Genomic DNA, 15,560 nt, shown 5'->3' with positions numbered 1-15,560 from the left:
TGTGTGTGTGTGTGTGTGTGTGTGTGTGTGTGTGTGTGTGTGTGTGTGAGCTCTATTGCGAGCCTTAGCCCATGTATATGAATGATCGTTTTAAGGCCATTTTCCCCGCTAGAGCAGGGGTTAGCCTTGCGGGCCCCATGACAATCATGGTTCCCTGTTTTGAGGCAATGTTTTTATGGCCGGATGCCCTTCCTGACGCCAACCCTTGGTCACGCTCTTACGATGCGCAGGGATACGGTGTACCTATTCTAAATCGGGGTACACACCGTGATCATTCATCCCAGCAAGCTGGTACTCAATTTGCCGACCTCGGAAGGATGACAGGCTGAGTCAACCCCCCTGGCGTTCATTCAGCGATCGACCGGGATTCAAACCCATGATCCTAGGATCCCAAGCCGGCACCCTAACCGCTAAGCCAACACCAGGCAACACCTTAGCCCATGTATAAAAAAATAAAATAAAAAAGGGAAGAAAGAAAGAAAGATAGCATGTTACATGATACCCCTCATGACATTTGCTCAATGTTGAGCTGTAATTGTACTCAACAACCTATTCACTCAAAGATGGCTACAACTCACCTCCATTATTTCTATAAGAGCATCGGTGAGAAGCTCGAGTGAAGAGAGAGCAAAAGGCTCTCTTTCATAAGCACCAGGTGAAAGCGATCGATCCCTGTAACTGGAACGGAATGCGATAACAGCAGCAGATTTAACCTTGCTAATACCGAAGAGAAGCTTGAATTTAGGCAAGCAGAACTCAGTCACACTAAGCCTCAAAAGCTGCCTCGTTTCCTCTGGGGAAGGAAAAAAAGATAGGAGGAAGGAAATATCGCTTAGAACTTGGATGGCTAGACGTTGTTCCCAGATGAAATAAATAATGGAAAGGCAGAGAAGATAGGATTATACCACTGAAGTTGAGTTGAGAGCAGGTGCAGAGTGAGTGGATAACATTGATAACAAGGCCATGAGTTGATGCACGGAGTGATAACGGGCCGGTTGCCACAAGCAAGGTGACCACATGGAAGAGATGAGGAAGGTGCGTGGCGACGTCTAATGAATTATTGAAGGACAGCATGAGGAGGTAACGAGCCAATATGGCGATGTCGTCCCACATGAGGTGCTGCTCCAAAGTTGGAGTTGGGGATAGGCTGGTCTTCTCAATGATCTTTGCCATCCGACCAATTACCTGCATCAATAGCATCAAGATCCTTCATGAAAAATTGTTAAAAATAAATAAATCTTTGAAAAAAGCGGAAATATGGGGCTTATAGGGCAATAACATGAATCAGAGTGAAAGTGAAATGCTGAGAAGTCCAAAGTTCAAAAATTTGAGCTTGGAAGAAATTGTACCTTGCTCGAGACCAGTTTAACGTTTCCAGAAGCTAGAGCCACAGAGGTGTCAGCCATCACTTCCGCACGCACCGAGCCCAAACCACCAGTTGCACTCGTCCGCATGAAGCTGTCCAGTACCACGTCCAAGAGATCGGTTATCTACAGCACACAACACCATGTTATTACACAAACAACTGCACTCCAACCAATACCCCCAACACATGAGCAATGCTCACTGTGGCACTTACTGTACTTACTCTAAATTGAACTCAGTGAGTGTTACAACAACACAGCTATGAGGTTTTCAGTCATTAGAAGCAAAAGAAGGGGTACAACTAGAACAGTCATTGTGCTTTGAGAAAACAGAGAAGAGCAAAATGGGAACAGAGCATAGAGTTCCAGAAGCAAGAAGAGGATAAAGAAAGAATTAAGGATTTAAATAGAATGTTATATTTTGAATACAAATCGGAACATAAATGGGAAGACAAGTTTGCCATTTTACGATACTCTGGCCTTGAATTTGTCCCGATCACACATGCGCAGAGAGGAGTGAGATAATATTTCCTCTCTGTCTGTCTGCCTGGCAATCAAACAAATTTGAAAATAATTCGAAACAGGAAACGTACCGTTTTTAAGGACATGGTAAAAGATACGAACAACAGGCATGTAGAACTAATTTAACTAATTTAATGTGTTAGATAGGGTGATGTAATAGACACTGGGGGAAACGACGGTGAAAACAAGGATTTATTTATTTGTGCACCTTTAAACCTCTATAAACCTTCATTTAAATCGAATTATATACTTGAAGACTGTAGAACACAAATCGCCTTCATCATACTTCCAGGAACCATGCAATATAACGATATATAGCACGAGAGGGCATGGCACGTGTATCGGGGTAAAGAAGAGGCCATCAATATGGCTATGTACGATGCGGATTGACATTCTGTTATATGGTAATCAAACAATAAAACCTCCATCGACTCAATTGCGACTCAACATCATCTTATTACAGTGTACATGTACTAGACTGCTTCAATTGCGCTAAGCTTCCACATATTTTTTAACGATCTTTAAAATCATTATTTAATTAAGATTTAAGTACAGGAGGGCCTTGCCCGTGTGTTTCCTCTTCGCAGCTTCGCTCTGTTGCAATGAATATATTGAGGCAAGGTTTGCGGATGGTGGTCAACGCGCTCAAATAATCGTGGGTTGGCGAACTATTCTCTACATTTACACATCGAATTAACCTGGGCGGTCAACACAATAACCACCTCAAACCCACCAACATCATCATCTCCATCAACTCGTCGCCATCATCAAATCACCATCGCATTATTGGATCAAGTTTATGATCATTATTATTAAAGGTAAGTTTCATGATCTTAACAAATCAAGAAAATTAACTTTATTTTATGTTCTTAATACAGGAAAATAATACTGTATTTTATTTATGTTCTTAATACAGGAAAATAATACTTTATTTTGTTCTTAATACAGGAAAATAATACTTTATTTTGTTCTTGATACAGGAAAATATTACTTTATTTTGTGTTCTTAATACAGGAAAATAATACTTTATTTTACATTCTTAATACAGGAAAATAATACTTTATTTTATTTATGCTCTTAATACAGGAAAATATTAATTTATTTTATGTTCTTAATACAGGAAAATATTACTTTATTTTATGTTCTTAATACAGGAAAATATTACTTTATTTTATGTTCTTAATACAGGAAAATATTACTTTATTTTATGTTCTTAATACAGGAAAATATTACTTTATTTTGTGTTCTTAATACAGGAAAATATTACTTTATTTTGTTCTTAATACAGGAAAATATTACTTTATTTTGTTCTTAATATAGGAAAATATTACTTTATTTTATGTTCTTAATACAGGAAAATATTACTTTATTTTATGTTCTTAATACAGGAAAATAATACTTTATTTTGTGTTCTTAATACAGGAAAATATTACTTTATTTTGTGTTCTTAATACAGGAAAATATTACTTTATTTTATGTTCTTAATACAGGAAAATAATACTTTATTTTGTGTTGTTAATACAGGAAAATATTAATTTATTTTATGTTCTTAATACAGGAAAATATTACTTTATTTTATGTTCTTAATACAGGAAAATATTACTTTATTTTATGTTCTTAATACAGGAAAATATTACTTTATTTTGTGTTCTTAATACAGGAAAATATTACTTTATTTTGTTCTTAATACAGGAAAATAATACTTTATTTTATTTATGTTCTTAATACAGGAAAATAATACTTTATTTTATGTTCTTAATACAGGAAAATATTAATTTATTTTATGTTCTTAAAACAGGAAAATATTCCTTTATTTTATGTTCTTAATACAGGAAAATAATACTGTATTTTATTTATGTTCTTAATACAGGAAAATAATACTTTATTTTGTTCTTAATACAGGAAAATATTACTTTATTTTGTGTTCTTAATACAGGAAAATAATACTTTATTTTGTGTTCTTAATACAGGAAAATAATACTTTATTTTGTTCTAAAAACAGGAAAATAATACTTAATTTTATTTATATTCTTAATACAGGAAAATAATACTTTATTTTGTGTTCTTAATACAGGAAAATATTACTTTATTTTATGTTCTTAATACAGGAAAATATTACTTTATTTTATGTTCTTAATACAGGAAAATATTACTTTATTTTATGTTCTTAATACAGGAAAATAATACTTTATTTTATGTTCTTAATACAGGAAAATAATACTTTATTTTATGTTCTTAATACAGGAAAATAATACTTTATTTTGTGTTCTTAATACAGGAAAATATTACTTTATGTTATGTTCTTAATACAGGAAAATATTACTTTATTTTATGTTCTTAATACAGGAAAATAATACTTTATTTTGTGTTCTTAATACAGGAAAATATTACTTTATTTTATGTTCTTAATACAGGACAATATTACTTTATTTTATGTTCTTAATACAGGAAAATAATACTTTATTTTGTGTTCTTAATACAGGAAAATATTACTTTATTTTGTTCTTAATACAGGAAAATAATACTTTATTTTGTTCTTAATACAGGAAAATAATACTTTATTTTATGTTCTTAATACAGGAAAATATTAATTTATTTTATGTTCTTAATACAGGAAAATAATACTTTATTTTACGTTCTTAATACAGGAAAATAATACTTTATTTTATTTATGTTCTTAATACAGGAAAATATTACTTTATTTTGTGTTCTTAATACAGGAAAATATTACTTTATTTTGTGTTCTTAATACAGGAAAATATTCCTTTATTTTATGTTCTTAATACAGGAAAATAATACTTTATTTTATGTTCTTAATACAGGAAAATATTACTTGATTTTATGTTCTTAATACAGGAAAATATTACTTTATTTTATGTTCTCAATACAGGAAAATATTACTTTATTTTATGTTCTTAATACAGGAAAATAATACTTTATTTTATGTTCTTAATACAGGAAAATATTACTTTATTTTGTGTTCTTCATACAGGAAAATATTACTTTATTTTATGTTCTTAATACAGGAAAATATTACTTTATTTTGTGTTCTTAATACAGGAAAATATTACTTTATTTTGTTCTTGATACAGGAAAATAATACTTTATTTTGTTCTTACTACAGGAAAATAATACTTTATTTTATGTTCTTAATACAGGAAAATATTAATTTATTTTATGTTCTTAATACAGGAAAATAATACTTTATTTTACGTTCTTAATATAGGAAAATAATACTTTATTTTATTTATGTTCTTAATACAGGAAAATATTAATTTATTTTATGTTCTTAATACAGGAAAATATTCCTTTATTTTATGTTCTTAATACAGGAAAATAATACTTTATTTTATGTTCTTAATACAGGAAAATATTACTTTATTTTATGTTCTTAATACAGGAAAATATTCCTTTATTTTATGTTCTTAATACAGGAAAATAATACTTTATTTTATGTTCTTAATACAGGAAAATATTACTTTATTTTATGTTCTTAATACAGGAAAATATTACTTTATTTTATGTTCTTAATACAGGAAAATATTATTTTATTTTGTGTTCTTAATACAGGAAAATATTACTTTATTTTATGTTCTTAATACAGGAAAATATTACTTTATTTTATGTTCTTAATACAGGAAAATATTACTTTATGTTATGTTCTTAATACAGGAAAATATTACTTTATTTTGTGTTCTTAATACAGGAAAATATTACTTTATTTTATGTTCTTAATACAGGAAAATATTACTTTATTTTGTGTTCTTAATACAGGAAAATATTACTTTATTTTGTTCTTAATACAGGAAAATAATACTTTATTTTATTTATGTTCTTAATACAGGAAAATATTACTTTATTTTGTTCTTAATACAGGAAAATAATACTTTATTTTATTTATGTTCTTAATACAGGAAAATAATACTTTATTTTATGTTCTTAATACAGGAAAATATTCCTTTATTTTATGTTCTTAATACAGGAAAATAATACTTTATTTTATGTTCTTAATACAGGAAAATATTACTTTATTTTATGTTCTTAATACAGGAAAATATTACTTTATTTTATGTTCTCAATGCAGGAAAATATTACTTTATTTTGTGTTCTCAATACAGGAAAATATTACTTTATTTTGTGTTCTTAATACAGGAAAATATTACTTTATTTTATTTATGTTCTTAATACAGGATAATATTACTTTATTTTGTTCTTAATACAGGAAAATAATACTTTATTTTATTTATGTTCTTAATACAGGATAATATTACTTTATTTTGTTCTTAATACAGGAAAATAATACTTTATTTTATTTATGTTCTTAATACAGGAAAATATTACTTTATTTTATGTTCTTAATACAGGAAAATATTACTTTATTTTATGTTCTTAATGCAGGAAAATAATACTTTATTTTGTGTTCTTAATGCAGGAAAATATTACTTTATGTTATGTTCTTAATACAGGAAAATATTACTTTATTTTGTGTTCTTAATACAGGAAAATATTACTTTATTTTATGTTCTTAATACAGGAAAATATTACTTTATTTTGTGTTCTTAATACAGGAAAATATTACTTTATTTTGTTCTTGATACAGGAAAATAATACTTTATTTTGTTCTTACTACAGGAAAATAATACTTTATTTTATGTTCTTAATACAGGAAAATATTAATTTATTTTATGTTCTTAATACAGGAAAATAATACTTTATTTTACGTTCTTAATATAGGAAAATAATACTTTATTTTATTTATGTTCTTAATACAGGAAAATATTAATTTATTTTATGTTCTTAATACAGGAAAATATTCCTTTATTTTATGTTCTTAATACAGGAAAATAATACTTTATTTTATGTTCTTAATACAGGAAAATATTACTTTATTTTATGTTCTTAATACAGGAAAATATTCCTTTATTTTATGTTCTTAATACAGGAAAATAATACTTTATTTTATGTTCTTAATACAGGAAAATATTACTTTATTTTATGTTCTTAATACAGGAAAATATTACTTTATTTTATGTTCTTAATACAGGAAAATATTATTTTATTTTGTGTTCTTAATACAGGAAAATATTACTTTATTTTATGTTCTTAATACAGGAAAATATTACTTTATTTTATGTTCTTAATACAGGAAAATATTACTTTATTTTATGTTCTTAATACAGGAAAATATTACTTTATTTTGTGTTCTTAATACAGGAAAATATTACTTTATTTTATGTTCTTAATACAGGAAAATATTACTTTATTTTGTGTTCTTAATACAGGAAAATATTACTTTATTTTGTTCTTAATACAGGAAAATAATACTTTATTTTATTTATGTTCTTAATACAGGAAAATATTACTTTATTTTGTTCTTAATACAGGAAAATAATACTTTATTTTATTTATGTTCTTAATACAGGAAAATATTACTTTATTTTATGTTCTTAATACAGGAAAATATTACTTTATTTTATGTTCTTAATACAGGAAAATATTACTTTATTTTATGTTCTTAATACAGGAAAATATTACTTTATTTTATGTTCTTAATACAGGAAAATATTACTTTATTTTGTGTTCTTAATACAGGAAAATATTACTTTATTTTGTTCTTAATACAGGAAAATAATACTTTATTTTATTTATGTTCTTAATACAGGAAAATATTACTTTATTTTGTTCTTAATACAGGAAAATAATACTTTATTTTATTTATGTTCTTAATACAGGAAAATAATACTTTATTTTATGTTCTTAATACAGGAAAATATTCCTTTATTTTATGTTCTTAATACAGGAAAATAATACTTTATTTTATGTTCTTAATACAGGAAAATATTACTTTATTACTTGCAAAATCGAAGATTTTTCAAGTATATTGGTCGGTTGTGTTTGTGGTTCTGTCTGTCTGATTGTCTGTCTGTTTGTCTGTCTGTTTGTTTGTTTGTCACCGGCCTACAGGTCACAATTTTCAACCGATCTTCACGAAACTTCACCACGTGGTAGAGTTGGTCAAAAGCAAGAAGCCTATTGTTTTTGGGGTCAATAGGTCAAAAGGTCAAAATAGGCCAAAGGTCACCAAATTTGCTAAATTTCGAAAATCCTCAATTTTCATCCGATTGACTTGAAATTTGAAGACCACTTGCATATCTGGTCACTGAATTCAACCACCAAGTATGTTTGAGGTCAACATCGGCCAAATGGTCAACATAGGCCAAATTTCTAAAATTCTCAATTTTCATCCAATTGACTTGAAATTTGAAGTGGACTTGCATATCTGGTCACTGAATTCAACCACAAAGTATTCTTGAGGTCAACATATGTCAAAAGGTCAACATAGGCCTAATTTATAAAATCCTCAATTCTCATCCAATTGACTTGAAATTTGAAAAGGACTTGCATATCTGGTCACTGAATTCAACCACAAATTATATTTTAGGTGAACATAGGCCAAAAGGTCAACATAGGCCAAAAGGTCAACATAGGCCAAAAGGTCAACATAGGCCAAAAGGTCAACATAGGCCAAATTTCTAAAATCCTCAATTTTCATCCAATTGACTTGAAATTTGAAGACCACTTGCATAACTGGTCACTGAATTCAACCACCAAGTATTTTTGAAGTCAACATAGGCCAAATTTCTAAAATCCTCAATTTTCATCTAATTGACTTGAAATTTGAAGAGGACTTGCATATCTGGTCACTGAATTCAACCACCAAGTATTCTTGAGGTCAACATATGCCAAAAGGTCAACATAGGCCAAAAGGTCAACATAAGCCAAATTTCTAAAATCCTCATTTTTCATCCAATTGACTTGAAATTTAAAGAGGACTTGCATATCTGGTAACTGAATTCAACCACCAAGTATATTTGATGTCATCATGGGCCAAAAGGTCAACATGGGCCACATTTCTAAAATCCTCAATTTTCATCTGATTGACTTGAAATTTGAAGAGGACTTGCATATCTGGTCACTGAATTCAACCACAAATTATATTTTAGGTGAACATAGGCCGAAAGGTCAACATAGGCCAAAAGGTCAACATAGGCCAAATTTCTAAAATCATCACTTTTCACCCTGTTGACCCGAGCTTTGATCAAGATTGTAAATTTTAATCTCCATGAAATGGACAATTTGCTGTATCAATGGAAAACGTTTGGGGGGGGGGGGGGGGAGGGCGGATTTTGCAAGTATCGATTCGCGTGATCTTGGAGACGGCGGCAGGGATTCTCGAAGCTCCACACGGTCTCCACGTTTTCAAAGTTAAGTCTGTTCACAATTGTATTTTGTCGAAACTGTATTTATCTTTCGGTGTGTGAAGTTATAGTGTGCACCTTGGAAGTTTCTCGGTGTTTATCTTTCATAAATTAATCGTCTGTTTGCCGCGTCGCGAGCACGGCTTTTGCCGCGTCGCGAGCGATTTGAAATCGAAGTTAAGTAATTGTTCCCATTTGTATTTTCGTTATAACTGTATTTATTTTATGGTGTGTGTACATATATTGTGTCCCGAGGAAGATTTTCGGTGCAAATATTTCATACCTGTATTGAAAATCGTGTTAATTCGTGTCGTGTCTTGAGGCCTTGTACAGTGTACAACCTTGAGGCTTTGTTTTTCTCTCAGCGGTCCGTCGTTTGTGATCCAATAACTTTAGTTCTCTGCTTTTCCCAGTCTTTTCACCCCATAGCCTACTTCCTTGTGTAAATCTCAACTCAAAAAAAACAAAAAAAAAAACATTTCCTTCTCTGTTCTCATTCGTTTATTCATTCTTATTCGTTCGTTCGTTCTTCGACCACGTGTTTCTCCCCCATTTCCCCAGATAGTTTTCACTGTTATTAACCTTCAATGTTTACACTTTCCCCTCAAGTTATGTATTCCATCATATATTATAACACCTTTTTCTTCTTCTTCTTTAAAAGGCTGCTTTCGACTTGCTCACCAAATCTATTCATCCCCAAAAAAAAATCCATCTCCTATAGTGCCTTTTTTCTACATTCCCTAAACTCTCCTGCACTCCATCCTCCATCCAGCGTCCTTAAATGTATTTTTAACTCGAAGGTCACAAGAAACTCATTTTGCAATAAATGTTCGTTTCCCATTAATCGTACACTTTCTAAAATCAAATCTCACCCCTCCCCTCCAAATCTTCCCCATAACCCCTCCCCTCCAAATCTTCCCCATCACCCCTCCCCTCCAAATCTTCCCCATCACCCCTCCCCTCCAAATCTTCCCCATCACCAATCCCTTTCAAATCTTCCCCCTTTCCCCTCCTAATCCTCCCCATCACCCATCCCTTTCAAATCTCCCCCCTTGCCCCCTCCCTCCTAAACTACCCCCTCACCCCTCCCCTCCAAGACTCCCCCTCGCTCCTCCCCTCCTAGACTCCTCCCTCACCCCTCCCCTCCAAATCTCCCCCATATCCCATCCCTTTCAAATCCCTCCCCTTGTCCCTTCCCTCCCAAACTCCCCCCTCGCCCCTCCCCTTCAAATCTCCCCACCCTCATTTCTTCTCAATTTCCCCCCTCTCACTCCCCCTCCTCAAAGCGTCCTCCCCGCTTCTTCCCCCTTCCAACTCTCACCTCCATCTCCCCCAACCTTCTGCCTCGCTCTTCCCCCTCCTCAAATAACACCTCATTGTGCCTCACCCAATCACCATCAAACCTTTTGTCCGCCCCATCCTTCCCTTTCTCCGAGCTATTCTGAAATCTCTGACACACCTTCAACAGCTCTCCCTACCTCTTCCACCTCTTCCACATCTTACCCTACCCCTCCTCCCCCCTGTTCTGTATCCGATGCTCCCCCTTCCTCTTCATTAACGGTATGGACCTCAAACATCCGGGGCCTTCGTTCAAACTTAACTGATCTCTCCATACAGGTTGCTTCTGTCAAACCAGACATGATCTGCTTAACAGAAACTTTCCTCCTTCATGATGTCTCTGATTCCTTAGTATCTCTCCCGGGTTACTCCCTCCTCCGGTATGATAGACCTGATCCTCGTCCTGGAGGTGGGGTTGCTATCTTTATCAAAAACTCTCTTCCTCACTCGCCCTGCACTGCACTCTCTCCACCTCACCCCCAGGAATACCTCTGGCTACGGCTTCCCCTTCGCTCCCACCTCTTGTTCATATGTGTGTTGTACCGTCCACCAAACAGTGATGACTCCATCTACATCTCGCTGTCTGATAATATGGACCAACTTCTATCTACTCATCCCAACTCTCTCTTCCTCATATGTGGTGATTTCAACTGTCATCATGCCAGTTGGCTGGGTGTGGGTACCTCTCTCACCAGCCATGGCTCCTCAGCAAAGGACTTCTGTGACTCACTGGGACTGACACAATCTGTCAATTTCCCGACCCGGATCTCAGTCAACGGAGCATCTTCTCTTCTGGACTTGGTTATGACTAACTTCCCTGAAAATGTCTGCTGCTCTTCTTCTGCTCCAATCAGATCATCTGATCATGTCCTTGTTAAAGTGGACATCTCTCTGACCATTCTCAGGGAGCCTGCTCAGCGTCGACGAGTCTGGCATTTCACTCAGGCCAACTGGCACGGTCTTCAAGCAGCCATCAATCATCTGGACTGGTCACCCATCTCTACCACCTCTGACATCAACTCATCCTGGGAATTCTTCCAAAGTAACTTGCTCTCTCTCATGCACAGATTTATCCCATCTCGTCTTCAGTTGTCATACCCTTCCTCCCCTCCATGGTACACGGAATCTTGTGGTGAGGCTGTTGCCCAGAAACAACTTGCCTTCGTCTCCTGGAAAGCAAATTCAACGGAAGGAAATCTCATTTCCTTTCACAAAGCCCGAAACAAGTGTGTGTCCACCCTCAGGAGAGCCAGGAAACAATATCTCTCCGTTCTCAAGACCGAACTCTCTTATCTGTCAACCTCTTCCAAATCCTGGTGGCGTTTGGTCAAATCCGTTTCTGGTGTTTGTTCCCCCTCCATCCCCTCCCTTACCTCAAACGGCTACACAGCTGACTCCGCACGTGAAAAAGCTGAATGCCTCAACTCTGTGTTTGCCTCTAAATCTAGTGTCCCAAACCCATCCCTCTCTGTACCCACCATACCCAGTCGTACCCAGCTGCTCCTGGACTCCGTGTCCTTTACTCCTGACAAGGTGGAAAAGTTTCTGTCAACCCTCGACTCTGATTCTGCAACTGGACCCGACGGCATCAGGCCACGGGTCCTAAAATCCTGCTCTGCCGCTCTATCTCACCCTCTCTCTGTTCTCTTCACCCTCTCTTTTGCTCAAGGTCAACTGCCATCTGCTTGGAAATCAGCCAACATCACCGCTTTGCACAAAAAAGGTGCAAAAACAGATCCTAGCAACTACAGACCAATCAGCCTTCTCCCAATTATCAGCAAAGTCATGGAATCCATCATTGCTTCGGATATGAAATCTTTCCTCTTCTCCAATGGCTTGATCTCTGATCATCAATTTGGTTTCAGACCAGGTCACTCTACTCTGGACATGCTGCTTCTGCTGTCTCAACAATGGATGGAGGTCCTCAATGCCAAACAGGAAATTAGAGCTGTCTCCCTCGACATATCACGTGCCTTCGATACGGTCTGGCACCACGCTCTGCTCATCAAACTCTCCTCCTTTGGTATCCATGGAAAACTCCACGCATGGCTGGCGGACTTCCTCTCTAGTCGTCAACGTGTGGCCCTGAATGGGTTTCTCTCATCTCCTCTTCCTGTTCAGGCTGGAGTTCCCAAAGGCAGTGTTCTGGGCCCTGTGCTTTTTCTGGTCTTCATCAATGATCTCTCTGACTCTCTTGAAAATCCTCTCTATCTCTTTGCTGATGACTCCACTCTCTGCCGCTCCATTCCTCTTCCCTCAGATCGGCAGTCTGCAGCCTCCTCACTCTCTGAAGACTTGGACAAAATCACAGACTGGTCAAACAAGTGGAACATGTCTTTCAATCCTGACAAATCTCACACTCTTACTATGTCTCTCCGAAAAGATCGACTGGACAACCCTCCCATCTACTTTCTCAACAATCCTCTCCAAGAAGTTCTGTCGCTCAAGCTTTTGGGTCTCACTATCTGCCATGATCTTTCTTGGGAAAACCACATTTCCAAGCTGGCCTCCAAAGCCAGTCGCCGACTGGGCATCCTCCGTCGTGCGAAGTCCTTCCTCGGCACACCTGAGCTCCTCACCACATACAAGGCTTTCATCCGCAGCTCAATGGAATACTGTTCTCCCCTATGGGCCGGTGCTCCTGCCTCACACCTAGCTCGGCTTCACGCCGTTGAAACCAAAGCTTTCAGAATTATTGGAATCTCCCGCGATGAAGCTATCTCTGAGGGCTTTTCACTCACTCACCGCAGGCAGGTAGGTGGTCTTTCTGTCTTCTACCGACTCCTCTCCGGCCTTGCACCCCAGCTCTCTCTGTGCTCTGCCCCCCAAATATTCCTACAGGTCGCACAAGATCTGCCAGCAACCCTCTGATGGTTAAACTGCCGAAATCTCGGCTCTCTGCTCACCTTCACTCTTTCATTCCTCTTTTCTCCCGCCTCTGGAACAAACTCCCTCACTCCCTTCAATCCCACTCCTCCCTCCAGGTCTTTAAAACAGCTGTTCACCACCATCTCTTATCTTCCCCCATCCAAAACCTTGATCTTTTCTACCCCTGCTAATTCACCCCAGATCCACCTTGTTTGAAATTCCAACTTCTTTCCTGGAAGTCCTGGCAGTGTCCATATGTTTTATACCTCTCCCACCCCCTCCCCTTCCCGTGCCCCCCCCCCCCAAAGCCCTCGCCCTCTCTCAGATCTCTCGATGTCTCCATGTCTCTCGGTCCCTGCTCTCAAATGTTGTGTTTGTGTCCTTCCCCCTCTCTCCCCATCTTGTCTACCGCTCCCGATGTTATATGTTTTATGTGTCGGTTTGTCTTTCTGTGTGATTAATGTTCGCTCTTTCACGAGCCTCGATCTTGTATACGGAAAAAAAAAAAAAAAAAAAATCGTGCTACGCATGACGTCTTATTGTTTTATGTTCTTAATACAGGAAAATATTACTTCATTTTATGTTCTTAATACAGGAAAATAATACTTTATTTTATGTTCTTAATACAGGACAATAATACTTTACATAAATCGGCCTAAACGTCTAATTAATGGCTTTCAAAACAAATTCCACCAAAGTTCCATAGTTTTTATTTAAAATTATATATATATATATATATATATATATATATCAGTCACTATGCGACCTTCATATCATCAGTGGAGAACCGCCAGCAAGGTGTCCCATACAGCTGCTGCTGCACCTTGCTGGGAGCGATAAGCACCGCCTGCCACGCGGTGACGTTATCTCTGGTATCCACTCATCATATGGAGTCGACCTGGTTGCGGTTGGGAGTTACTAATAATGGTATCTGTAATCTGGTTCTCCAACCTAATGAGCGGACAACATGACGTCATCGCCATGCACGTCCGCCTTGCCTGCAAAGTTCCAGAGGAACCATCCAGCAGTGCGTCATTACGGATTATAAATACAGATACTGTCACAAGTGCATGCAAAACTCACAGTTACCGACCTGGTTTCGCCCTTGTTGGGGCTTCATCAGGGCAACGCAGTGCGGCTTTCCATACACTTGTAACTCTGTGACCCTTTCGGTTTTTATATCAGTCACTATGCGACCTTCATATCATCAGTGGAGAACATCTGTATTTTTACAGGTGACAGTATCTGTAAGTACAGTATCTCTGTCGTATAGCGCTGCATTTTTGTTTTCGCATGTTGGTTATTTTGAGTTTACGCCACCAGGTGGGTTCTGGTCACGTGGTTATCTTGCCGTGCAAGTACAGTATCTCTGTCGTATAGCGCTGCATTTTTGTTTTCGCATGTTGGTTATTTTGAGTTTACGCCACCAGGTGGGTTCTGGTCACGTGGTTATCTTGCCGTGCAAGTACAGTATCTCTGCCGTCAACTTGTTCAGAGTGCCGGCGATAGCTCGCCTTCTCTTTGTGGAAAACACGGTACTGAGAAGAAGAAGAGGATGATGTGCTTGGATATAAAACACGCAATCGTCGAAAAACATGAGCGAGGTGTGCGTGTTGTCGACTTGGTGAGGCGGATGTGAAGGCAGCTGAAGATTTTATTATAACTGAGAAGAAGAAGAGGATGATGTGCTTGGATATAAAACACGCAATCGTCGAAAAACATGAGCGAGGTGTGCGTGTTGTCGACTTGGTGAGGCGGATGTGAAGGCAGCTGAAGATTTTATTATAACTTTTGCCGAACTGATAGAAGCCGAACGATACATCCCCCAGCAAATCTTCAACTGTGACGAGACAGGGCTCTTCTGGAAAAAGATGCCGAGGAGGACGTATATAACGGCAGAGGAGAAGAGCATGCCAGGCCACAACTTGTTCAGAGTGCCGGCGATAGCTCGCCTTCTCTTTGTGGAAAACACGGTGAGATCCTTAACATCCAACAACTAATGGGACGCAAACGGGGCGCCCAGTTTAGCGGTACACACATTGATGAATCACCCTGCCTGTGATTCACCCATGACAGGTTATAGCTGGGTCGGGATTCAAACCCAGGCTGGACAGTTTAGACTTTAGAGTCAAGTGTGCGTACCTCCAGTCCAGGCCATCCTGCCAACTTGTATGCTGCATACAGGTGAAATATAAAGCGCGAGATATTT

At 36.5% G+C, this 15,560-nt stretch overlaps 1 protein-coding gene across 1 annotated transcript in view; it reads right to left on the bottom strand.

Annotated features, from left to right (window-relative positions):
* NF1 (neurofibromin 1) overlaps positions 1–15,560 on the bottom strand; it is a 157,358-nt gene that overhangs the window by 26,575 nt on the left and 115,223 nt on the right. The window contains exons 43-45 of the mRNA XM_068124291.2: positions 1,350–1,490; positions 906–1,185; positions 579–793 (exon numbers count right to left, since the gene is read on the bottom strand). Of these exons, the coding sequence (XP_067980392.2) occupies positions 579–793; positions 906–1,185; positions 1,350–1,490 (636 nt within the window). The remainder of the gene's footprint in view (positions 1–578; positions 794–905; positions 1,186–1,349; positions 1,491–15,560) is intronic.

The sequence above is a fragment of the Myxine glutinosa genome, chromosome 8 (assembly GCF_964187855.1).
Source record: "Myxine glutinosa chromosome 8, kmMyxGlut1.1, whole genome shotgun sequence".
Classification (NCBI taxonomy): domain Eukaryota; kingdom Metazoa; phylum Chordata; class Myxini; order Myxiniformes; family Myxinidae; genus Myxine; species Myxine glutinosa.
Note: the sequence above shows the minus strand (reverse complement) of the source record. Positions and strands in the feature narration are given on the sequence as shown.